The following is a 26,491-nucleotide window of genomic DNA, read 5'->3' on the forward strand; positions in this document are numbered from 1 at the left end:
TCTGGAACCCCCCTCTTGGGGGCTTCTGAACTTCCCTCCTACCCTCCAGACCAGTGAGCCTACGAACTCGAGGCGCCTTCGCCAGCGGGCCCAGCCCGGCCACCGCAGCCTGGCCATGGCGCGCACGGCCCGGCAACCCGGCCCCACGGCCCGGGCCGGCTCCAGCCCGGCGGCTGCTCCGCCGCGAGGGACTACGGCTGCCCGCGGCTGCGGTCAGGGCCCGGGAGCGGGGCTCGGCGGGGCCGGAAGGAAGCCCGGTAGGGCACCGGCCGCACTCCACCGGCGAACCGCCACCGCCCCGCGCCGCCACCCCTCAGCGCCCCCGCTCCCCGCCGCGGGGCTGCGCAGCCGCACTGCCCCGCCCGGCGGGGCGCTTGCGCGCGCAGCGGGGCAGAGGTTTGGCCCTGCCCACGTGCCGTCCGCCGCGGGGGCTGCTGGGTGAAGCAAGATGGCGGCTGTGGCTCGCTGCTCCCGGGCTGCCCGCGGCCTCCTGTCGCCAAGGGCAGGTGAGTGTCACGGCCGCCGAGGGGCAGGTGCCGCCATGCCGCGTCTCCCCGCGGGGGCCCGGGGAGCCAGGCTGGCCTTGCGCTCTCCGCCTGAACCTGCACGGCGCTATGGCAGCTGCCTGCCCGCGGGCCTCCCTGCTCTCACCGCGGCACCCTCGGGGTAGAACGGGGTGAGGGAGCCCGCAGGGCGCCGGCCGAAGAGCAGCGGGCGGAAAGAACTGTTTGCGGCAGAAACGGTCGCTTTCTGCCTTCCTTCTCTTTAGGGGAGCTGGGGCTTGTAACCGAAAGGGCTACGTGGGATTGGCTCCGGCTGCCGGTGTGGCAGTACAGTAGGCTGTGTGGCAGGGACTGTCAGAATGTCAGCGGATGAAATGTGGCTAAAAGTTTGGATACCTTTTGCTCTTTCTTAAGTGACCGTGACGTTCTGGTCATGGTCTATAAGCATGCTTAAGCACCAAAATCATATTTAAAGCTTGTATTTGGGCCTTTGCCACCAAAACAGTTGTTGGTATTGTTTATTACTCCACTTTGTGGGGTATGGAGAGAGGAGGGATAGGCAAACTTTTGGGTAGAGAAACACCTCCTTCAGGCACTGAAAACTTGCCGGATTTTCTGGTTTGAATTCTATCAGCTGATCTAACAGAATGTAATTTACGTTGAAACATACCCTGTCCTTTTGATATTCTTGTTGGCTACAACATCAGTGCCACTGTGTAACTGGCAATACTTAACAGTGTCAGGATAAAATGTACTCCTTCAGTGTACAAGTGGGATTTTTTTTTGTTCTTTCTTAATGCGTCCATCATTCTGATATCAAACACTAATCTTGTTTTCATTATGATTCTTGCTACTTAGATTTATATGGGGAAGATTCTTACCCAGAAAATGCTTATGGCCATGACTTTCTAAAAGTTGGAAGGTCAGTTACTGGATTTCTGTTACATGCTCAAATTAGTTTTCCAATGACAGCTTTTACGGTCTGCTTTTGTCCACAGTCAGATGCCTGTAGTGCGTTTATGTACTCTATATTTCATCTGTTCCTTTCTTCTTACGAGCATTGACATGTAGTAACACTAAACACTTCTAATTTCAAAAATGTCTTACAAGGGATTTATTTCTTGCGTTTGGCTGACTTGGTTGGAGAGGACATACGTTTCTTCTTCCCAGACTCCCAGTTGGAGCTGCCTTGTCAGTTTATGTCAATATCCTAGTGATGTCCTATTTCCATGGCCTTCAAGTTTCTGTATCTCCTTAAGAAAAGGAACAGCTTTGAGGCAGTAATACATCATGAATCTGGCTCTTAGCATCTCTTCATTTCCCTTCACTCCAGAGCTATGATATTGAAGGACTGCTGCCTCTTGCAACGTTTGCCTGCTATGTTTAGACTGAGGTGAAAAGTATGGTTAACTGCATCTAGAGTGATTCTGAGGTCTTTTTCCCACAGTTCCCAGATCTGGAGGCAGGATGTGGATGTACTCGGGTGGGACCTGCCTCTAGCAAGTATTCTTTGCCTAACCTCTGTGCTTCACCTTATACATAGATGGTAGCCATTTAAGCTTTACTTACTGTTTAGGAACTGATAACCTTTCATGGCTTCGTTTGGTCTTTGACTTTTATCAACCACTGCCTCAAGCCTGCTGTCCTCTGACCTATACAGATGTCTTTGGAATAGCCTGTCAGGGGTCTTGACGTGGGAAATTTTGCTGAGGGAGATTAAAGAAAATGGATCTGTAATGAGAAGAATAACATTAACTGTGGTTTGACACTGCTAACTTTTAGCTTGTATCGCATGCTCTCTCCTGTTTTGTGTTGTAGGCCCTGGCATTTCTGTGCTAGCTGCAGCACCATCTGTGTTGCAGCCGCGCTGCCGAGTTCATCATGCAGCGATCCCTCGTGGAAGAAGTGGACGATCCTCTGTTAGTGGCATTGTGGCCACTGTCTTTGGGGCTACAGGTTTCCTAGGACGATATGTTGTCAACCGTTTAGGTAATGTTCCCTAGGAGTACTAATTAAAGAAAAAAAAATCTGTTTAATGAAACTCTAGTTTTTATTCAGGTTGCAGGATAGTCTAGAAACTTCTGGCATTTTGGATCTTGAAAGTGATTTTTTTTTGTGATACTTTCATAGTGTTTGGTGTGCCAGAGTGCCAAGATGTGACAATTAATTAGTAAAAACTGTTTTAATTTCAAAGGGTTTTAAGATTGTTAAAATCATTAAAGTAAGCCATTCTCCTTCAAATACTGTTTTTCAGTCTATAAAATGCAAATCTGAGGAGAGGTACAACACATTTGATTCTTCTGGTTTTGGCCTTGTTAGAACATTTTACTAAAATTTTTGCAGGAATTTGATTTGCATTCTTTAAAATTGCCCTTTTGAATTTAAGTTTTAGAAAATAACTCTTCCTTTTTTGTTTTTTCCCTTCCTTCTCCTTTCCATGCAGCTTAAAAAATGCAAATATTCTTGATATGACACATTTTTAGGTATTGTACTGTGTTTATAGTACACAATTGGTTTTTTTTGGTTCTTGTTTGTTAACAAGCTTCTTGAGAGATTCTGTTTTGTCTTACAAGCCCAAATACTCAAGTATGTCCCTGCTTAAGAATTCCAATGATGTAGGTTCAAAAACTTATTTCTGTTCTACTTCTAGTTTTGCAGATAGCTGTTCAAGATATCCTATGTGTATTTGTTGTGTTTTAATACCAGGAAAAAAAGGAAGTTTTGTACATTCAGAAGTTCAGCTACTTAAAGTTATGTAGTAGTTTGAGATAAACAGAACTTCTGTTTTTTTGAATGCTTAGGTCGCATTGGATCTCAAGTAATCATACCCTATCGCTGTGATCAGTATGACCTCATGTATCTGCGGCCGATGGGTGACCTGGGGCAACTTCTCTTCTTAGTAAGTCTTTTGCTTTGGCTTTAGATCAAATACAATACCATTGCTATACAAGGAAGTCTGTTAATCATTGTCAAAGTCAGAACTTCAGCTATTGTTTAGCCTCTAAATGGCAATGGTGTGAAAGAGCTTTCTTTGATTATGCCTATTTACACATTATCTCATCTTTTTCCCATTTGATGTTCTGGTTACAGGAGTGGGACTGTAAGGACAAAGACTCTATCCGAAGAGCCATGGAACACAGCAATGTGGTCATTAATCTTGTTGGAAAGGAATGGGAAACAAGGTAATTTTTCTCCCCACCCCCCATTTTCTCTGTATAGATAGATTTACACCAGGTATTGGACATTGTAGCAACGTTTTACAGCATGTGTACAGTATGCAGTGACATTGACATTATTCTTGGCTTCTATGAAAAGGCAAAACTGAGGTTTTGCTTGTAAAAGTTCTTCCATTTCTTTAGATGGCTAACTAGAGTCCTGGTTATGATCTGGTCTTCAAAAGTGCATTCTTTCTATGATTTCCTAGTGTATAGCTTTTGTTCTGTCAGAGAGTTTAATGTGCTGCTTTCACACACCTTGCAGATGTCTCATGGGTGCCTTCCTGTAGCTGACAGAGGCTCACCCGTTTCTGTGAGCTCATATTTACATCATTACAGAAGGCTTTTGTCCTGTCACTTCAGCATAGTGATGAATTGTAGCCTACTGGAATAAGCTATGATCAAGTTTTTCCTATTCTCTTGTGAATATTAATAAACAGGAGTAGCTAATGGAGAGTCCCTAAGGTTGTGATTAATAACATCATTCCTTGACAGAATTTTGGCACAGACAGTATTGGCTACATAAGCATTTTTTTGGTAATAATTTTAAAAAATAGTTCCTTTTTGAAATCCATTTAAAAAAAAATTCCCATATTGATTTTTTGGTTAAAAATACCTGTCATAGCCTCTTTATTTTTTTTTTCATGCCAATTATGTCCACTTTATTTAAAGCCTTGTGCAGAACTGCCAGACAAAACCTCATTAGTTGTGTGATTTGCCTTTATACAGTACATAACTTTGCTATCATAGTAGACAGAAACAAATGCAGATATCAGTTTCATCTGTGTTTATAAGCATAATGTCTTTGTTGCTCTTCTTTTGTGAACAGCCATTTGATGTTCAAATTGTAGAATTAGTAGTCAAATTACTAGTCTCAAATTGCAGAATTATTTTTCCTAAAATAGGTGCTTGCCAACAGATAGACAATTTCAGCTGTTTTTTGTTTAGTGAAATATCGTGCATAACTTCTGGGAGATGCTTTGATTTCGCATTCAAACTTGTAGAGGTACTTTCTTTTTCTGTTAGTCACTTAGCTCCTTGTCCCACTGTTGGAGTCTATAACATAGTTTATTTGGGGAAAAGCCTACCAAACCTAAATTAGCTTTGATCTTGTGCATCTGACAAGGTTTTTGTTCTTTTTGTATGTTCTTCAGGTAAAAATACATAGACCAGCCTGATGGGATTGTTCTGTGCTTTTACTAAATTATGAAAGATTTTAAATGCTTATTGTCAAATTAGAAGAAATTTCTTTGTGGGAATGAAGGAAGAAAAAAAAGTCTGTACGGGTGGTCCAAGGGAAATGTAATCTCTGTTTCTCATTCAGATATGTATTTCATGTGTACTTCCCCCTTTAAAATATCTGGACTGGTGTAAAAAGTGGTGTAAGGGAGTATTTCTTTGTTATTGAAAGGAAGTGTGAGGACAACCACAAAAGGTTTCATTCTAGTTTAAAAACCTTCAAACCTTGTCACTCTGGTCAATTTCAACAGATTCAAAAGCAGAGCAGTCTTTGTACATGTTAGAGACTTGTATATTCCAAAACTTACCACTGTATTGCACAAATGTTCTTGGGTATTTTATACGTGTTGGTATTAATTGTGATGCTGGAACCCTGAGATGAAGTTCTGTGGTCTGTTAAACATGAGGTCAGACTAACCATCATAATCATCCCAAACTCTACAAAAAACTTCAGCACAAAAAAAAAAAAGTAAGATTAGAAGCAGAGATCAGTCAAGAAAAGCAAAGCCTGCCATTACATACTTTTCTTCTTGCCTAGTATTAGTGTACAGTCTCATCTGTGTGTACTATGTTGTTTGAAAACTCCATAGTTACAGGAGCAATGTTGTTCGTTCTTGTGTGTTTCTAAAATCTATTTTTGTGAGTAGAACAGGAGTGATGGTTCCCAGGATCAGATTAGTTGTTGAAGGGTCAAAAATAACTTTTTATTTTTAAGGCTTTCTTTAGGCTCCAGTGGGATCTGAAGAGCTGTGGGAGTAGATAAGGACAGAGAGAGAGGCATTTGGACAAGATGTTTGTTGCCCAAAGCAGATGGAAAAGATGGAGCGGAGTGCTTACAAGGATAGTATAATGACATGAGAAGCCAATTCTTTCTTGCAGTCTTGGGATAGTTGGAAAGAATTTTGGGACTGTTGCCAGCCTATAGTGTCAGTTGTGCTTGGAGACAGAGCTTCTGTATTGTTCTTGATCAGATGCCAAACCAGATTACAATTGAACCCCCTAATTTAGGCCCCTTGAATGCCATAAAGTGAGTGTAGCTGTTCTTTCTGCATGCTTCTCCTTGAGGTCCCTTACAGCTGCTCTGAAATGGTTCTGACTCCTCTGTCAATGTAAGATTTTCCATTTGCATAAGCACCTGTCTGTTCCTTGGTCTCTTTTGTCCACTTCCCCAGTGCCTAGCATCTGCCCTAACTTAGGTTGCTCACAAGTTTTGAGCTCCTTTGTAGTGTAATTGAGTGCATCAAATCAAGTGAAATTTTGGACAGGTGTTGTAAAAAGGCAGCTTTGTTCAGATTTCAAGATGCAGCACCTAAAAAAAATAAATATCTGTTTTCACTTGGGAAGACTTTTCTGTTTGTCACAGACAAGTCTGCAAGAGAATTTTTTCATACTGATTTAATCTTAACAGATGAAAAAGCAGAGCACTAAAACCGTAAGTCAAGCTTACTGTTGCACATCACTTTCCTCTAGTTTTTATTATATGAAGAGTCCCTCATGAAAGGGAACTTCGTTTTTAACAAAGTCCATCAAGATGGGTTTGTAAAATATATTCAAGTAATACATAATTGCTGTTTGGTTGTTAGGCAGCCACTGTTTATTGCTCTGAAAGTAAAATTTATTTTTTGCCTTGTTTTAGAAACTTCAGTTTTGAAGATGAATTTGTAAATATTCCTACAAGTATTGCACAGATAGCTAGGGAAGCTGGTGTAGAAACACTCGTTCATGTCTCTCACCTGAATGCTAACATGAGAAGTCCTTCCAAATACCTCAGGAATAAAGTAAGTCTGGAATCCTTTTGAATGTGTTTTCCGAGAGCCTACTTTCTTTTTGTATTTTTTATTATTTTTTATTTTCCTCCCCCCCAAACTGTTCGAAGGAAATCATTGTATGAATTTACTATGGAATGTTTTCTGCAGCTGAGGAATTTTTCAGTTACTGTGCTTATTGGAGCTAGAAATCCTCCTTAGTACTTCATGTGCCATGAAGGGAAATAGAACTTATATTCCTGAAAACTCTTCCTTCCTTTTATCCTTGAATATCTTTGCAACTAAAATTACTGTCATTAAGAAAGAGGAACTAGTTTGATGGTTTGGGATTTGATTTCAGGCCTAACAGATAAGGCTGGAATGACCTAGCAAAGTAGTTAGCAGTTGATGCCAAAATGAATGGTGCAGAGGGACTTCAGGCATTTGGAGTGGGATTGTTACCTGCTCTTGTAAAAAAATAAATAAATCTGGGTTTGGTGTCCTATTTTTTTCCTTATTAGGAATTACAATTTTCTATTGCTGATTTTCTCTTTTTAATGCAGCTATTGTCCCAGGTTTCAGCTATTTTTGTTTTGTTTGAGTTCACTGTACTCTGCCTTGTCTTTAGTATAAAAATTTTTGAAAGCCAGGGTTAAAATTTGGTAGCTTTCCATGTGTAACAGCTCCATAGGATAGTTAGGCCTTACCATATTGGCCAGTCCCATGTGAAAAGTAGATAACTGCCACTGAAATTTCAAATTGTACTTAAGCAGTTCTTGGAGTGGTCTGATAATGCTGTATGGGTTATGTAAACCTGTTTTCTTCCAAGCTCTGGTCTGACATAAGCAAGAGAAGTACTTAGCTTAGGCTTCTTCCTTTTTGAACATTGTCACTTTAAATTTGTGTCCCTTCACTAGTGAGACTATTGTATCTCAAACAGAAGAAATGATCTACATGTTTATGGGACTTCTGGGACATTCTGTGAGGCCTTTATCTTAGCATAGCATCTCAAAGATCAAATGGCTCAGATATAAATAATTTTGTGCTACTGATGGTGTAATTTCTTTCAGTGCTGTAGTCAGGGTGCATTACTTTCTGAAAAGGCATGCTCTTCTGGTCTGTTCAAGAATGGATCTAATGAATGTGTTCATTTTAATTGAATGATAGGCTGTTGGAGAGAAGGCAGTGAGGGAAGAATTTCCAGATGCTATAATTTTGAAGCCCTCGGAGATGTTTGGGAGAGAGGACCGATTTCTCAATCATTATGCCAGTATGTACACTTGAAATAATAAACCCATCTATGATTTGGATACTTGTCTATAGAGAACAGAGAGAAAATGTGATTTGCTTTTGAAAAGCAGAGAGGTATGTTTTTATCAGAAATTTACAATATTTGGTTAGCTGAAGGTGTATGATATGAAACAATACATTTTCATCTCATGACTGAATTGTTTCTGAATCTAGTTAGTTTGCTGTTTGGTTTGATTTTTTTCTTCCCTTTTTTTTTCCTCTTTTAAGGGGGGATGTTTACTTTTTATTTTATTTTACTTAGATTGTTCTGAGCTAAGGTCTGGTCATCTTAACCCTCGAAGTAATTTAACCTGAAGGTAGTTTTTCAAATTGGTAACGCTTGAATGTAAAAATCGACTTGAGTTGCTCTGGGCTCAGAAGCAACAGTAATGAATCTGATGTATCGCCAACAAAATTGCTAGGCAGGATAGGGTGGAATCTGTTTCTGTCTTGCAAAGTGGACATAGCTCTGAACCGCTCTAAGTAAACAGTAAATACAGCCTTCCTATCATTGTTAATAAGAAAACCAAATGTGCATTGAAAACAGTGCTACTGGAATTGGATGGTAATTCTTCCCAATTTTTTTTTTGTTTGTTATTTTTTGTTAGTTAAGTCAGTTTTCAGAAGAGATCCACATTCAGTGTACTGCAAAATGTATTGGTTGTTTGCTTACTGAAAAGATTCAAAGATTTTGTTCTCAAATTGTGTATGTGTTTTTTTTTATCAGACATGCGCTGGTTCGGTGGTGTGCCTCTTATTTCTCTGGGCAAGAAAACAGTGAAGCAACCAGTATATGTAAGTTTTCAATAAAACAAGACAATCCCAAATCCTCTGTGTGTGTGTGTGTTGTGTTTTTCTTTTCCCCCTGTAAATCACTTCTGAAAGGGGAGTGTGCATGCATTCCTGTTTTCTATTAGTAATTGTCTGAATTTGTTTCTCACAGGTGGTTGATGTAGCAAAAGCAATTATTAATGTAATTAAGGATCCTGATGCTAAAGGAAAAACATACGCCTTGGCTGGGTAGGTTACTTTTCTGATTCTAATTAACTGAAGTACTTGTTCTTGGTGTCATTTTTTGGCATGCTGTACAGTACATTTAATTTCTCATCCATGCACACAGTTTGAGCTGCAATAAATTCCACCTCCTTTTTGGGAGGAAAAATGACTCAAGCTGTTATTGTGAGTACTCTGAAAATCCCAGTTTGGGCCTCATTGCATTTAATGTTATGTTTGTGCACACAAAGAAATAGGCAGTCTTGGGAATCATGCTAAACAACACAGATTTGAAGAAAATTCTGCTAAAGCTGTGTGGAAACCACTTGGAATTAGAATGGATAGAGACAGTGGATCTTTTGGAATAATTTGTGTACAAAAGCCCCAAGTCAGAATAGGTCATTAGTATTAAGAATAAACAATGTGGCAAATGCCAAGGTAACGGGTCCATGGTTTGGTACTGAAACATAGTACTGGAACTGGTCTTCACCCAGTATATGTGGTAAAAGGAACACGAGATTCATTGATAGAGAAAATAGTGGCTAATAAGTCAAGATACAAATTATGCTGAACAGCTCCCTTTTTTCTATAATGTGCATATTTCTATCTTCCCTCCATATACATTAAAATGTTTATAATTATCAGGATTTTGCAGAAAGCTTATCTGAGATTACATTGATTTTCCCACATACATTTTGTGACGCTGCTGCGGTGACAGCTCTTTATTCCCATAGTGCAGAGATCGGTCGTTGCTGGTTGAGGTTTTACTCATGTCATGCCACTTTCTTCAGTGCTGTAACTGTTGAGGAGGATGTTACTCCGGGCAGCTAGGCTAGGTTGTGCTGTATGCTGGTGTTGTGGAAAAGGCAGCAAGCAGGTCTTCAACTGCTTTTCGACCATACTGAGGGATTTCTGCTCAAAACCTATCAAAATAAGAAGCTAATAATGGTCTGAAAAGACTGCTAACAGCAACAATAAGGTTATTAAGTAACTTCAGGTTGCTTTCAAATCACTGGGATGATACAAAGTGTCACACTAAAGAGCAAGTGTAAACAAATGCTAGACAGCCATTCAAACCCAGGTTGTTGGTTTTTTTTTTTTTAATGAGAGAATAGGTTATGTAGGTGTCAGATGGACACAACTAATGCAAAACCCAAAATGTGACAAAATTAACCATTTAAGTGACTATTTTATCTCATGGGGACAAACTTGAAAATGGGTCAACATGTATCCAAAGCTGCTTGCTGAAAAAGGAAGGAGAGGTGCCTGGTTTTAGGTTTGTCACTGTCTCAGCAGCAGCAACTGCCCTAACTGCAGGAGAAACTGAGAATTACACACTAAACAGAACGCTATTTGCAGCCAAATGGAAAGGCAATTGGCTAAACTTTGAATGTGTTCTTACAGTTTGAAAGTCTCATTTTTTGGCAATTTACAGAAGGTCAGGAGTTCAGTGCCCAGGTTTCAGAGGCAGGAATTCAAGCAAGGATGCCAGGCTGTCACTGCAAGGAACACACTTTCAGGCACATAACAACGACTGAAAAGACTTTGGATAAATGATGGTTTAAACTGAAGATCCAAATCAGTGTTGGAAGACCAAAGGAACTCTGCAGCATAACCCTTGACTGAAGCTGTATGAGACACTTCTTTATTTTTTTAGAGAGTTACCAGTTTAAGTTTAAAATAGTAATTTTGTAAAAGAGCATTCTGTTTCTGTGGGTTTGGGTTTGGGTTTTTGTGTTTTTTTTTCTTTCTTTCTTCTTTTCTCCTTCCAACTAAATGGTGGGATAGAGTTTTAACTATGACAGTGTCATTGCTGTTTCTGAATGATGGAAGATCTCGTATGGTTTTTTACCTGTGCCCCTCTTTCCCCCATGGCATTGGTTTTGCTTCATCCACTTGTTAAATCTGTCTTGAATGCTAATGCTCTAGAGCTTGCTGTTTACTAGCGTTGTGACTAATGTAGTGACACTTCAGTGTGATTCTATTGGTGAAATTGTATTAACGTTTGGTAATTTATAAAGGAACAAACAGTATTTATTTTTGTTTTCACATTTTGAAGTTGTTAACCCTATCCTTACATGATCCTTACAGATCAGGATAAAAGTGAAATTGACTTATACTACCTTTAGATAGGCATGAGGATGTTAAAGTGTAAGGGCAAAAAATATAGTGTGTTGTGTGTCCCCTCCCTTTTGATAAGTAATAAGTAATGAAAACTAAGATTTGGTTGTTTGGGTTTTTTTTTTTCCCCTCATTGAGTAAGTAAATTTGACATTACCACTTTCTGCTGTGTTTCTCTTGTAAATTCTAGCAACAGAAGAAAACTCACTATTCTGTTTTTGATGATAGTTCTTTAGTGTAACTTCATAAATGCAGATTGATCTCAGGTTCTATAATCCAGCCACCTGGATGAAGTTGATATGGAGTGTCAGGTGTTGAATTCTTTTGAATTCTCCCAAATACACAGACCTACCTTTAAGTATATCCATTAAAATGTTTTGCCCCAATTCGCTTTTACAAACTAAAGTAGTAGTAATGTGGGGTTGTGTCTTTTTTCCAGCATTTGTCAACAAATTTTGTTTGTGGTTGTTAGCGTTGCTGTTCTTTCAGAAGAACACGTCAGTTGAAGGCTTGATTTTCATGTGTGCAACCTCAGACCTTGACATCTTTGAGATCTTGGGTTTATCAAACTGAAATTCGTGTTCTTTGTATCATACTCCTGAATTTTTGGACTGTGTGATGTTTAAGTATGCAGAACTGTCTTACTCTAGCATGGTTTCATTTTTGTGGGGATTTAGATTCCAACAGTAATTCAGTGTCTCCTATGAAGTTAGAATATTAAAATGCGAAGGCAAAGTCTGAACAAGAAAGGAATGGGAACTCCCAGTGGTGTAGTTTTCTCTTAAACTATTGCAGGTGTGCAGGAGACGGTCTGCTTCCTTCCCTCCATCTTGAGAGGGGGAATGCATTCTTCTGGGGGAATTTACCTCTGTTTCTTTCACTTGCTTTTGAAGAGAACAGTATGCTTTTAGTTGAGCAAAGGCAAGTGAATCAATTTCCTTGCATCTATTTGCTACCAAAGATGGGATAACTTTTGTTAACAAGCCTTTCTTAATTTTACCATTTGCTTTCTGGCTTCCTTCTGTTACGCACTGCCAATTGGGCTTGTACAAATTCAGTCCTGTCTTGGCGATGGAAACCTTGTATTCAGAATTTGAGTTAGCATGGAGGAAGCACATTAAAGCTGTGCTTTAAAAGTACATGGAACATGCTTCGTTCAGTGTGGTTGTGGTGGGTTAGCCTTGGCCAGCAGCCAGACACTCACCCAGCTGCTCACTCTCCCTCCTCAACAGGGCAGCAGAAGAAAACTGTATGAAATGCTTATGGGTTGAGATAAAGGCAGGGAGATTGCCTACCAGTTACTGTCATAGGCCAAAAAGACTTGACTTGGGAAAAATTAATTTAATTTACTGTCAATTAAAATAGATTTGAATAGTGTGAAATAAAGATGAATAAAGCAACACTCTCTCTCCTTTACCGTTTTCCCAAGCTCAGTTTCAGTCTTTCAGGTTCAGCTGAGCAGCGCAGGGAGATGGGGAGCAGTGGGTTATGGAGGCAGTCCGTAACAGTTCATTTCTGCCTCTCCTTTCTCTTCATGCTTTTGCCCAGCTCCAGCATGGGCCCTTCCGTTGGCTGCAGTCCTTCAGGATAAATCAGCTCCACTATGGGCTCTCCATGAGCCACAGGAATCTCTGCTCAAGTGCCTGGGCTTTTTTCCTCAGTCCTCTGTGCCTGTGTGACATTTTTGCCCCTCTTCAAGAGTGTTTTACCAGTGGCACCACCACCTTGTTTGAGGGGCTCAGCTGTGCCTTGCGGTGGGTCTGTTGGAGCTGGCTGTGCCTGGCACAGGGCAGTCCCGACCTCTCCACACAGGCTGCGCCTGCAGCCACCCCTGCCAGCACCTGGGCACTGGCACCCAATGCAGTGATAAAACAATTCAGCAGTTTGTGACTGTACCATTGCTGATGTCGGATGATATGTTTTTCTAACTTAATCCCTCTTTATTTTAAACAGTACAGAATCTGGAGAGCCAAAATTAGTTCCCCCTCTTGTGAGGAAAACGACAAACCTGGTAAATCATTTAGAGTGAACAAAACAGGCCCTTGGTAGGCTTCAGGGTGGAGGGTTTTAAATTTTTTGTTCTTGCTCCAAATATTCAAGTATACCTAACTTACCTAGAATGTTTATTGTTTTTTCTTCCAGACCTAACCGATACCTCCTGTATGACATGGTAGAATACATCTATGCAGTTTGCTTTCGAACCTTTCTTCCCTATCCACTTCCACGTCCTCTCTACCAGTAAGTGGGACCCTTCCTTCAGTAGGATCTTGGGATCCACCAGGTGGCACAGAGGCATAAATAACTGTGGCACTGGTTATTTAATATTACCAGTTGTTATTTAACATGCTAGGACTGTAGAAACTGGCTTTCCCTAGGTAGTCGTTAAATGGCTTTGAGTCTTCTGCTCAGGCACAGGCCAGCATTTGATGAGCTAGTGTATGAAAAGTGTACTTCTAATAAACTTACTAGAGTCACTGAATGGCTTTACTGAGTCAAGAAGTAGCAGAAGGTCCTAAGTAGAGACACTCAGTAGCAAACTAAACAAACTTTTATACAGTACTACAGGGTAAATCTGTGTACTGTAGGTGCTGACAGATTTTTCTGCAGCAGCTTAAGGTATTGCTACTGTCAGCTGTGCTTCCAGTTTAGTGAGCACTGCCACCCTGGAAGCAGAGTTGGGGTAAGGGTGGGTATGGGTGTTGATTGACTTTCTATTTAAGTCCTTTGTATTGATCTCAGCCAGTGTTGGAGGTAAGTTTGTGTTGAGATCTTGACCTGGGAATTTGAGCAGTGCAGTTATGAGCAAGCATTTCTTTGCCTGAGATATAAGGGCAGTAACGTCTTTAGAAGATGGTAATAAATTGGGAGATAAGAAGGGAAAGGTGTAGCATCACACCAGTTGACTGCAGTAGATGGACTGCAAGGCTCTGTTTGTGTGCCCTGACCTGCTTCTGCAGCTCTGTTTTCTGGCCTCAAGGTGTACTGGGGATAGAAGGTGACTTGCTGAATTGCAGCTACTGAGGAATAGTGCATGCAAAAGTGCAGTATAAATCTGAGCCTGGGCCTAGTCCTTCAGGCATAATCAAATCCTTTTGAAAAACTGTCTCAAACAGTAAATGCTGTTTCAGAAGTTGCCCTTAGCATAGTTGAGATGTGTTAATATTTGGGGTGCTGGTTCTCCTCAGTTTTAGTATAATGCAAACTAATAAGTGAAAAAAGTCACTGGTACTAGAATGCTCCTACCAATCTGCTAGTAATAGAACTTGAACACTGGATTCATGTAACTGATGATGAATAATGCTAGAACATTTTAAACGGTTGTGTGTGTTTCTTAATTGGCTGTAGAGGCATGAGGTTAACATGGCTCAGCTGACACAGAGAAGCTTTTTGAAAAAGTAGCTGTGTGGGTGCTTATTAGTTTTATTCACATTTGCTGCAGTCCGTGTTATGCTTCTTTTTTATGGGCTAAAGTAAGTGGTATTCCATATTTTTGAGACAAGAATGCATCTAAAAGGTGATTAAGCCTCGTTCTGTGTATGTGCAGCAGCTTAGTAACACCCTAATCTGCAGGTGAGCGCTTCAGTAAGAGATTCTACCTTGCATACTGTTGGTTCCAAGACACTGAGCAAGAGCTGTAGTGTTACTTTCTTTTCTTTGACAGATTTTCTTTCCTTCAAGGGAAACTTAATTTCTGAAAACTGCAAATATACTAATCCTCATCCTTTTTATAGATGCAGATTGCTCCAGATTCCATCGTCTTGTTTGTACGGCTGTTAACTCATTTAGTTGTCAGCAAGCGTGTTTTCTCATGGAGGCACTGAATCAAACTTCATGACTAATTGGACTACTGCCTACACTACTAGGGAACAGAGCTTGGAGGAAAGGCAGGGGCAAGAGTGAGCCCTCTGGTGTGTGGGGAACTGGATGTGGAGGTTTACTTTCCTCACCCACTAATGCTCATTTTTACTCCTAGATACCTGCTCCTCCATTCCCTTCCAAAGTAAAAGAATAGGAGATCGAATAATTCAGTAGCCAACAGTTAAAGTTACCAGAAACACAGCTAAGAACTTGCTGGCTGACATGTTCACTGCTTTAATGAATTCATAGCTTGCAAGAATGGCTACAGTACCAGCTCTCTCACACTGTCAGTGTGAAATATTTATACCAGTTCTTGTGTTCTTCTGTGCATCTGAATAATGACTATATTTTTGCAATACTCTTTCTGATTACAGTTTAGTTGCAAGATTCTTTGAGATTAATCCATTTGAGCCATGGTTAACACGAGACAAAGTGGACCGGGTAAGTATAGGATAATCCACAAATTCTTCTTGGGAAATGTTTCATTGTCTATTTGTAACTTGCACTTGTAGTTTTGCATTAAAGGAGCACCAAAATGTGTGTACATCATGTGGTGTAGTATTTCAGTCAGTTCAATGGCTAGAATTTGATTATAAAGAATCGCTTTCAGACTATTTGCATAGTACAAAATTTTAATTTTTTTAAGGTGTTTGTATATAACCTTCCTCGAATATGGTGATGGTTCCTGCCATACAATTGCTGCAGCTATTGTTGTGCAGTCTCACTCTGATTTGTCCAGACCTGTTACGGTGCCAAGGGGATACACTGTCAAAGCAGTTCCAAGATTCATCTGATGTAGTCTTACAAAAACCAGTAAGAGAGAGACGCTAACAGAAGTGGGTTTTTTAAAAGGCATCTTAATGATGTAGTCTTTCCACTAGCCTTGGTGAAGGAAGAATAGTTAACATATTGCTCTGAATACATTTAAGAAAGTGGTTGAAACAATTGGTGAGAGGGTGACATAACAAGAAGTAACATGATGAGGTGGGGAAAGGGCCCAACCTTCGTGAAGTGTTAAAAGTGGTTAAGTCTCATGCTTGCTTCTCTTGTGTCCCTCCCCCCCACCCCCAAAACATGCTATTGAAAATGACAGCCAAAGTAGAGATTGGATGTGCAGTGTGCAGCTAAGAGAGGTGTGTGTGTGTTCTCCCCTCTTTTAGGTAACTAGTGAATTTTATGTACCTCTAGATGCATTAAAGTCACTTATAACACCCAGATAATGGTGTTTTTAACAACTCAAGTTGAACTGGCAGCACTGGATACAGCCCAAAATCTCGCTTGACATTAGAGTGCGTTTTTCATGCACAGGTTGCTACTTCATGTTTATTCCTAACTTCTCAGAATGTCTAAGTGGGAGTGGAGAAATACTTTGCAAAAAACCCCAACTGCAAGCGAGGAAAAAGTAGGATTTAGCAAGTATTAGTAGCAAAACTGTTGGCGTATGTGTAGGTTAGCAAAGATAGTCATGTACTCTGACAGTCTCTGAGCTTGCTGTTCTCTGAGGGTTGTAGGTACTCTCCCAGCTATTTTGCAGAGTTGGAGTTCCAATGACTTCTGTTATGATGCTGTATCTATAGCCTATTTTGACCTGATTGTTCCAGAATTAATTTGAGATAGGGTACTACCATGAATCTGGGAGAGCTGGGTTGTATACTTAGAGCAGCTTACTGAATAGCTGCAAGCAATTAATTTCTATGTTTACATTTCTCCATCTGTGAAATAAACTTTTCTTATTCTGTTTGGAAATAATTGTGAAAAACTGTGGACGGTATGTGTAATGAAGGAGGTAACCTTATTTATGGTCCAGTGCAAGACTTTTTTTTTTTTTTTTTTATTTTCCCCAAACAACTGACTCGTCCCCCATACTGGAGAGGGTTGGCATTGTGGTTGTATTGGCTGTATTGACCCAGGTCCCATCTCCTGAAAACCTAACTTCTAGCCACCTTTGTAGTTTATAGAGTAACATTTCATAAAATAAGCCTGCACCAAATCACTAAAACTACTGCAATTCAGCTATAGCATGAGTAGTGTAAGAGGGCAGTTTCTCCATGTCACTTGTGTGTCTGATTGTTCCTCTTTCCCAGCTTTTCATCCTTAAGTAATCTACATAAAATTAGATCCAATTGAATTAAAAAACTTTCAAGCAATAATAGCATAAGAGAAATCCCTGTTTTCTAAGATACAGGTCATATGTGTTGCAAATATGGTAGTAGAATTAAATATTTGCCCTGTACAGGACCCTGTTCTAGACCATGAACAGCGACAAATAACCTACCAAAGGTGACAATTCAACATAGTTTTCTTGACAAAGCAGAATGTATATAATTGCAGTTCAATATGCCCTTTGTTTGGCCTAATTTTATGGTTGCAATGCAGTAATCTTCCTGTAATGTATACCTGATGGAGAGAAAATGAAGACACTTTTCTGCATGTCTCACTGCTGTTTATTCCTGAATGTAAATCTGAAGCCTGAAGGGCTTTTTTGCCAGATGCAAACCACCTGAATCTCCTGTCAAAGTACACTGGGTACGCAATACCTTGTGTAATGACGCCATAGTTCTGTAGGGCCAAGTCGAATGTTTTTCTCCTCCCAGGGGAAAACGCTGCCAAAATCGGTCAAGGAACTGGGACTGACACACAGTTGGCTGAGTCCACATTTATGTTTGGATAGGTCTTCAGATCTACAAGGTGCAGCAGTGTATTGTATTGTGGGGTTCTTTATCAGGGGAAACAGTCTTACATCAGCAGCCTTGAAATTGTAGTAGACTGTCCTGAGAGCTGCCATTTTGTTAAAAATTATTTTGAGATACATTAAAATGTTTCTAGTACTATGGAAACAAATTAGCGTACATCCATAAAAGAAAAAAGGTGACCTCATATATAAGTGCAGAGTACTTTTTTTTAGTATGTGAATGATGGGCGTAATGCTGTTCATTCTATCAAGTGAATTCCCTCTTTTTGTTTTTGTTTTTTTTTTGTTTGTTTTTGTTTTCTTCCCCCCACCCCTTCTTTTTAAAGTTTCACACAACAGACATGAAGTTTCCTGACCTTCCTGGTTTGGAAGACCTGGGTATTCAACCAACACCTCTAGAACAAAAAGCAATTGAAGTTCTGCGCCGTCACCGCAGATACCGCTGGCTGGATGCTGAGCTGGAGGAAGCAAAACCAGCTAAGACATATCCCATGTAACAGTTGATAAGGTGGTTACATAACACTTCTTAAACTGCCTTTGTATGACCCAATTTGTTTGAAGAACTGTGTATATACTGAGTAAAATACATTAATCGTGTAAACTGTATTTCCGCAGTGTTGTCTTTTCAATTATGGAAGCCTGTCATTGAAAAGCAATTTGTCTCTTTAAAAGGTCATGGAAGCAAATTCAGTTTGTTGCTTAGTTGGTAAGCATGAAAATATTTTGTAAGTTTGGGACTAGAGGGAATGTGTCTTAACACTAATCAGTTTCTCCCTTGGCTCTCAAAGCAAGCATATCGACGAGTTTTACTAAGTGGTCAAGTGATCTGAAGAACGTTGCATTTCAGGACTATGTTGTCTAGAACGTGTCCTTTCCAATAGGGACTGCTGGTACTGCCATCTATTCAGATTATAAGGTCACATAAAGCCCTGTTTTTAAGTTCTTGACTCTTCTGAGCTTTGTTTTCTGCCCTGAGCACAGCTGTTATAGAATATGCCAACCAGAATGGCACAAGCTGTTTGTAAGGTCAAGGAGTGTCAATTAGACACATAAACAAGTTGCTTCATGTTGTCTGACCTCTTGTGATAATTGTGTGTGCTGTGGCTCCTACACATGAGGAAATGTGTCATTTGTGCCATTTTTGAATTAGAAAGTCTACTTTTTAGATGTTCAAATCTTTTATGTGCTGGGGCATCGTCTTTCTTTTTGTAAGAGAGATAAGCTTTACTTCAAGATTACATATTTTTAGTTGTTCTAAGATCAAAGAAAGATCCCTGCCTTAATTTGATCAGGAACTGTGCTTTCTGTTTCCATATCCAAAAAGAGTTGCTGGAGGCTCTTGGTTAAATTTCGGCAGGGGCATTGCTAAAGGTGCAGCTTGGAGCTGAGTAAGTGTGCACGGAAGTGAGAGCTGAGATTGGGATCTCCTATATGCAGTACACTGTTTTGATGGCTTCAAGGTGTGAAAGAAGATATTGAATCAAGGAGTGAGCTTCTAGTTCTGGGAGTAGGACAAATCACGTTAACAAGGATGAGTTGAGATTGGTGGGGAAACTGGTTTTAAACTGGGGCTGAGAGGAGATAAAATAAGTGACAGAACATCTTGTTTTCTCACCTCCAAGCTTCCTACTGCTTGTCTTTGTTAGATGTGAAACTGGAGGGAAGGAACTGGAACTGGGCAAATGGGTATCAATGGTAGAAGCCTAATGGAGGGGACGTCTGAAGTGGAGAATGGGATGGAATAGGTGATAAAAAAGGAGAGCAGGAAAGAGAGAATAGACAGATCGAAAGAACAACAAGGTCAAGGTTAGGGAAAACACAGAAGACATGATTAAATCACACTGATTGCTGGAACCAAAGATCAGAATCTCACTATTTCTGTATTCTTGCCAAACTACTGGGAAACTCCTGGGCAAAGACCAGGTTGGATGGGTCTTTAAGCAACCTGGTCTAGTGGAAGATGTCCCTGCCCTGGGCAGGGGGTTTGGAACTGGATGATCTTTAAGATCCCTTCCAACCCAAACCATTTTATGATTCTATAAAGTCTTAATTTTCAACATCTTCCACATTTTCCAGTTCCAATAAAACCTACTGCTCCTAATGTTTACTCTGTTAGGAAGAAGAGGTGGGCTTTTGTAATACGTTTTTTTTTTATTCTGCCTACTAGGTATTCAATTTGGCTCTCAGGGTTTGTTTATTTTTCTTTTGATAACGTAAGTTCAGTTGTTCTAAACTAATTACCAATTCAAACATTGAAAAATTAGGATAAACTGAAAGTGAAGTGCATATTGTTAATAATTAGATCCTTAATTTTTATTATTTTTCTGACTGCAAGCTTTTTTTCCGTAAGACCCTAACTGTAAATAAGTAGCCTCATTAGTGCTCATTTAATATGTGTGGCCCTAATCTCCATTTATTGTGTGTTATTCACATCCTGCTGTGAAAACAGTACTAGTTCTGAACTGCTTCGTAAGTGCATATAGAGTGCACACAGAGATACACAATTATCGTGATAGTCCTGCATGGCTAAAAAGCAATTTCCATTTTCAGATGGCAAACTGAGACAGAAAGAACTGTCAAAGGTAATGCCAATTCTGGGAATGCTTACCATAATGCAGTGATTTTTACTTTTGGGTTTTTCTTTTTCCCATTCAAAGCACAGCTTTTCCAGTGGCTTCTGTTGCACCACAGATTGCTCCTACAGGATCTTACTAATTCATACAACCGTTAGACAGAGAACATGTAGGTGATGAACACCCATGAAAGTTTGCTTTAAGCAGCCAGCTTCGCATCAGGTAAGAATACTGGTAAAGCAGAATATCACATTAGTGCTCAGCTGGTGCAAGTTTCATTTTCCACAATACTTTGCCTTACATAACACTTCGGCTTCCTACCTTGTAGAAACTACAGTGTGATTTCTTAATATTTATCCTTCCAAAACCAATTTATTTAAGGGTTTTGAATGTAAAAGAAATAAACAATAAAAAAAAGTAAAAAAGTCACTTACTTTGTCGTACAAAATTACTATAATTCAGTTTCATCAGTGATTTTTATCACTACTTATTTATCAATGAGAGGATCTTCCTTCTTTTCCTATGCCTGTTTTCTCAGCTTGCAATTGTTTTTCAGCCGATCTGCAATTTGCAAGGTACCGAAGGTCCTTGAAATGTGTGGACTTGAGGCCGGTGCTTAACACCTTTGTCTGGGGTGTTGCTCCAAGCGGTTTGGGAAGAGGGGGCTGTTGTTTTCCACCCTCCCCACAAGAGGTCACTGGCAGAGCAGAACGTGGCAATGGTGTTTGAGCGCTCTGGGTGCGTCTGCGTTTTGCAGCCTGTCTCCTGCTCAAGCTTTGCTATTTCTTATCTCAGTTCTTTGCCTGCACGCAGCCAGAAGCTGTCCGGAAAGGGATTTTCAGGTCAGGCCCAAAACTGCATCGACAGATTTAGGTACAGTGGCGTGATAATACACGGCACTGGCACCATCTCTGGCTGAAAGGGAACCTGCTTTGGTCCTTTCCCAGCACATAGTCTAATAATCTAACCTGTAGCCCACCTTCAGCCTGCTGTAGAGGGTCTTGTGAGAAAGTAGACACTTGGCAGCACCTGTTTATGGACTAGATTAATTATTTGCATGGATGTGTGTGTGTGTGCACTTAGGAGTCAGATTGTTAAGGACCAGTAAGGGCTGAAGAGTTGGTGAAGGCAATCACACTGGCAGTTGTGTTAGATATGCGTATATGTGTATAATGCATGTACATGTATGTATACACGCCTCACCCAACCTTGGACAGTCTAATGAAAAATACATGCATTTCCCTGGGACTGAGAAGAAAAAAGGAAACGGTGTGTAGGTGTCACTAAAACATGACTTCTCACTTTTGGCGCTCAGGTAGCCTGAAAGGAAAAAGTGACGTTTCTGCTCAATGTAGTTAATTTGGTTCATATGCTGCCTTGGGGCACCAGTATATCTTGGCTGATGTGAAGAGAATGGTAAGGAGCAGGAGAATATTGTGAGAGATTGTTCTAATGGTAATGCTCATCTTCATATAATTTAGGGCACCTCTCTATATTTTGAGTTTGTGTGGGAAATACTGATAGCCTTTATCCATTGTTGGGAAGGTAACTGCTAGTGTAATTTTTCAGTATGAAAGGAGGTAGGTATGGAGGAAGGAGAAGGAGGTAGCAAAAGCAGAAAACTTAACTAACTTTGCTTTTCCAGATCCCCCTGCAAGTAGGACTGGAAGATACTTTTGTTTTAGGAACACCCTGTGTGGGTGGGAGCAGTGCCTGCATCTGAGGGTGAACAGAAGGATTTGGACCTTATGTTTCTTCAAAGACTATGTATCATAAACAGTTAGGACTCTGGTTTGGACTTACTGCTAATTATGTGCATATTTATGCTGAAAATGTTGTAGAATCACAGAAATGGTTTAGGTTGGAAGGGACCTTAAAGGTCCTGTCATTCCAACTCCCCTGCGATGGGCAGGGAGACCTTCCACTAGACCAGGTTGCTCCAAGCCGCATCCAGTCTGGCCTTGAACACTTCCAGGAATGGGGCACCCACAGCTTCTCTGGGTACTGTTCCAGTGCCTCACCCCTTTCATATTGAAGAATTTCTTCTTTATTTCTAATCTAAATCTACCCTCTTTTGGTTTAAAGCTGTTACCCCCTGTTCTGTTGCTACACACCCTTGTAAAAAGTCTGTGTGGTTCAACCCCAGCTGGAAACTAAGTACTATGCAGCTGCTCGCTTACCGCCCCCTTCCCTCCCCAAGGGATGGGAAGGAGATTTGACAAAAAGATGAAACTCATGGGTTAAGATAAGAAAAAATTAATAATTAAAATAAAATATAATTACAATAAATAATAACAGCAATGGTAATGAGGAGGAGAGAGGGAGGGAGAGAGGAATAAAATCTGAAAGGGAAAATAAAAAACCCCCAAGTGATGCGCAATACAACTGCTCCCCACCTGCTGACAGCCGCCCAGCCAGTCCCAGCGCAGCAATGGGCAGGCCCTGGCCATCTCCCCCTGGTTTTTATACTCACATGACGCTCAGTGTATGGAACACCCCTTTGGCTAGTTCGAGTCAACTGTCCTGGCTGTGCCCTCTCCCAATTTTTTGTGCCCCTGCAGCCTTCTTGCTGGTAGGGCCTAAGAAATTGAAGAGTCCTTAATGTGAATATTACTTAGCAACAATTAAAACCATCAGTGTGTTATTCTCACGCTAAACCCAAAATGCAGCATTGTACCAGCTACTAAGTGGAAAATTAATTCTATCCCAGCTGAAACCATGACACAGTCCTCCTTCAGCTTTTTTGTAGGCCCACTTTAGGTACTGGAAGGCTGTTACAGTGTCTCCTTGGAACCTTCTCCAGGCTGAACAACCCCAGCTTTCTCAGCCTGTCTTCATAGGAGACGTGCTCCAGCTCTCTGATCATCTTCGTGACCCTCCTCTGGACTCATTTCAACAGGTCCATGTCCTTATGTTGGGGGCCCGAGAGCCGAATTCAGCACTCCAGGTGGGGCCTCACAGAGTAGAGGAGGAGGACCACGTCCCTCAACCTGCTTGCCATGCTTCTTTTGGTGCATCCCAGGATACAGCTGGCTTTCTGAGCTGCAAATGTGCATTGCTGGGTCATGTTGAGCTTCTTGTCAGCCGACACCCCCAAGTCTTTTCTTACAGCTGCTCTCAATCCATTCTCTACCCAGCCTGTGTTTGTGCTTGGGATTCCCCAGTCCCTATGGAAGACCTTGCACATGGCATTGTTGCACTTCATGAGGTTCACACAGGCCCATTTCTCAAGCCTGTCAAGGTCCCTCTGGATATTGTCCTTTCCCTCCATTGTGTCCATCACACCACACAGCTCAGTGTCATCAGCAAACTTGCTGAGGGTGCACCCAGTCCTGCTGTCCATGTTGCTGACAAAGATGTTAAACAGCGCCAGTCCCAATACCGAGCCCTCAGGAATGGCAGTCAGTGCTGGTCTTCACTTGGACGTTGAGCCACTGATGGCATTATCCACGGAGGGGTCCATCTGTCAAATCCATGTCTCTCCATTTTAGAGACAAGGTTGTCATGAGTGTCAAATGCTTTGCACAACCCCAGGTAGATTATGTCAGTTGCTCTTTTCTTATCCACCAATGCTGTAACCCTGCCATAGAAGGCCACCAGATCTGTCAAATTTGTTCGTAGTTTATTATTCCAAGTTGGAACAGGTGATTTACAAAGAATGAAGCCTTTCTGTCGGCCAGCTGCTTTATTATTACCTCTCAATTTTTCTTTCTTTGCTTACTTGGGAAGCCTTAAAGCTTTCTTCATTTACTTAGAGGGCAGATGGTTAGCGACCGAGAAGAGCATTCACAGTGGCAGTAATTATTCTGTAGTTGCCTCTCTCTCCCTGCTGTTTTCTCTTCTTCCTTTCCCTCTGCCCTAAGTGATATGCATGGATATGCGTTCTATGAAATGAGGAGATCAGAGAACTGCTATATTTAAAGTGGTTCAAAGTGTTGTAAGAACTCATGAGCAATTTTTGATAGTGTTACTGTAGCCTCTTTGAGGTATGGAGGCAGAAGGTGAAGGACACTGACGAAATGGCAAAGGAAAACTGGTGCAGAGCTGAGAACAGAGGGACTGTGTGCTGCTAAGGCTTCTTTCTGTCCTTTTGATGACTAGTTACAGCCTGGGATTCACCCTAAACAGCATTCTTTCTTGTAGAAAGTGACAAAGGTGGTAGCATCAACGTTTTTATAACAAACAATTGAGACCTTTTGGAGAAAATTCTGAATGAAGCTAGTTCTGGGTTCCTGTGAATCTCTACTTTTGCTTTCCTTTGTGCTTTCTTAGGTCTGTTTTGATGCACGTTTCCATTTTGGCTTTTAAGTAAATCAGCAACAATAAATCACAACTAATCTACTTCCAAGATTTTGAAGAGTGGTTTTAATGTTAATGGGCAAAGATTGTTTGATTGTGGGTTTTGTGGTTTGTTGTTTGGTTTTTTTTTTTTTCTTGGGGCCAGGGGGTGGGGTGGGTAAAAACTAGAAAATGGAAATTTCCTTTCTCGTTGTCGCTAGGGAATCATATCCAGATCCCAGAGATTTTGTTGTTGGGATTCTGATTTGGAGCAGGGCATAGAGTGCCCAGTTTGAGAAACTTGTATAGCGACGCATGTGCATTGGTTTACTCTGCATTGCCACAGTCTGGATTAGAATTAAATTGGCCAGTACCCGGAGCTCCTGCTTAAAAAATGCTTTTCTGTAACTTTCTTGGCCAAACTTTATCCCCTGGGCTGATAAAACTGATTTAAAAGGTATTAAATACTTTCCTTCAAAATTTTCTGCTTTGTGTGTATATATGATAGGATTTTTCAATACTTCAGCTTTCCTGGTGCAGTACAAGAAATTATAACTCAAAAGGAAGAAGGAAGGAGATGGCTTCGGCAGAATGGTTAGAAAAATAGGAAAGTCATTTTTTCAAATAAGGTTTATCATGGCTGTATTTCTGCTCTGTTGTTCATCTTCCTATGCCACTACTTTTTCCTCTACATGGAGAGGAATAAAACCCCAACTCTGAGGAATCACAGAACAGTTTGAAATGGAAAGGACCTTTAAAGACCATGTAGTCCAGCCCTGCTGCCATGGGCAGGAACATCTACCACTAGATCGGGTTGCTCAGAGCCCCATCCAGCCTGACCTTGGACACTTCCAATGATGGGGCATCCACAGCTTCTCTGGGCAACCTGCTCCAGTGTCTTACCACCCTCACTGAAATGTTTTTTTTCCTTATGTTTGATCTAAACCTACCCTTTTCCAGTTTAAAACCGTTGCTTCTTGTCCTCTTGGTAGAGGGCCTGCTAAAATGTCTCTCTCTGTATTTCTTACAAACCCCCAAGCCCCTTTGAAGTTTTGAAAGGGTGCAGTAAGGCCTCCTTGGAGCCTTCGGTTCTCCACACTGAAGAACCCCAACTCTCTCAGCATTCACAGGAGAGATGTTCCAGCCCTCTGATCATTTTCGTGGCCCTGCTCTGGGTGCGCTTTAACAGGTCCATGTCATTTTTGTACCGGGGCCCCCAAAGCTGGATGCAGCACTCCAGATAGGGTCCCACGAGAGCTGAGTAGAGGTTACACTTTTTATGCAGCCCAGGATATGTTAAGACTCATATATGGTACAGCTTTTTATGCAACCCAGGACCCACATATTTATTCCAGTTGAAAAGTTTTCTTTCATAAAAGCAGTTAAATAAGTTTTTTTGAATCAGCTCTGGTGAAAGCTGTATGGTTGGGAAATAAGCTGGAAACTACATTGTTCAGTCTTTAGCTATGGAGACCAACTCAATTAAATTTTAGCAATTTTCAGTTTGTATTACTTTAAAACCTGGGTGTATAAATACAGATAATTATGAAAAGCAAGATAAAGGAACCTCAATGAATGCAGAACATTTGGGGAATACATATGTCAATACCCTCAAATTTAGTTACAAAATGAGTGGATCCTGGCGGTGTTCCATCTTTTTGTCTCCAGGACATCTGTATGTATTCCTTCCAACAGGAAAAAGTGATTCAGATTGATGGGGGGTTAAATGTTAATGTGGATTTCAATGCAGCTGCAGAACCTTAAGGACTACGGAACAAATACAGCAATGGCAACAGGCTGCACATCCATAGTGTGGTGATTTAAAGAGAAGGAACCCCTGGCAGAGTTCTGCATTTGCCTTGGTGCAGTTTTTCCCTATGATTTGCAAGAGGAGTCAGGTAATGCATTAAGGACACTGGTAAATGTTTCTAGATTGGAAAGTTTGGCAAATACCTGTGAAGATAAAAGCATGTGAACGGACATT

General features: G+C 40.9%; 2 protein-coding genes across 2 annotated transcripts in view; both read left to right on the top strand.

Moving 5' to 3' along the window:
• The first annotated feature begins 360 nt into the window (after nucleotides 1-360).
• Nucleotides 361-18,262, top strand: NDUFA9 (NADH:ubiquinone oxidoreductase subunit A9). The gene is made up of 11 exons (XM_080392139.1): nucleotides 361-506; nucleotides 2,322-2,492; nucleotides 3,305-3,402; nucleotides 3,594-3,685; nucleotides 6,594-6,735; nucleotides 7,870-7,972; nucleotides 8,720-8,787; nucleotides 8,936-9,012; nucleotides 13,249-13,344; nucleotides 15,339-15,405; nucleotides 17,983-18,262. The coding sequence occupies exons 1-11, from the start codon at nucleotides 449-451 to the stop codon at nucleotides 18,151-18,153; spliced, it is 1,143 nt and encodes a 380-aa protein (XP_080248265.1). The 5' UTR covers nucleotides 361-448; the 3' UTR covers nucleotides 18,154-18,262.
• Nucleotides 18,263-18,398: 136 nt separating this feature from the next.
• Nucleotides 18,399-26,491, top strand: part of GALNT8 (polypeptide N-acetylgalactosaminyltransferase 8) — a 51,580-nt gene continuing 43,487 nt past the window's right edge. Inside the window, exon 1 of the mRNA XM_080392138.1 lies at nucleotides 18,399-20,451. The gene's annotated coding sequence lies outside the window, so the exon portion shown is untranslated. The remainder of the gene's footprint in view (nucleotides 20,452-26,491) is intronic.

Source organism: Falco punctatus (assembly GCF_963210335.1).
Source record: "Falco punctatus genome assembly, chromosome: 6".
NCBI classification, from domain to species: Eukaryota; Metazoa; Chordata; class Aves; order Falconiformes; family Falconidae; genus Falco; species Falco punctatus.

Bases quoted from the DNA above. Each gene is read 5' to 3' on its own strand.
- NDUFA9 (XM_080392139.1), top strand. From the start codon at position 449: ATGGCGGCTGTGGCTCGCTGCTCCCGGGCTGCCCGCGGCCTCCTGTCG. The intron at 507-2,321 runs GTGAGTGTCACG...TTTGTGTTGTAG, and splicing joins CCTCCTGTCGCCAAGGGCAG to GCCCTGGCATTTCTGTGCTA. The intron at 9,013-13,248 runs GTAGGTTACTTT...TTTTTCTTCCAG, and splicing joins AAAACATACGCCTTGGCTGG to ACCTAACCGATACCTCCTGT.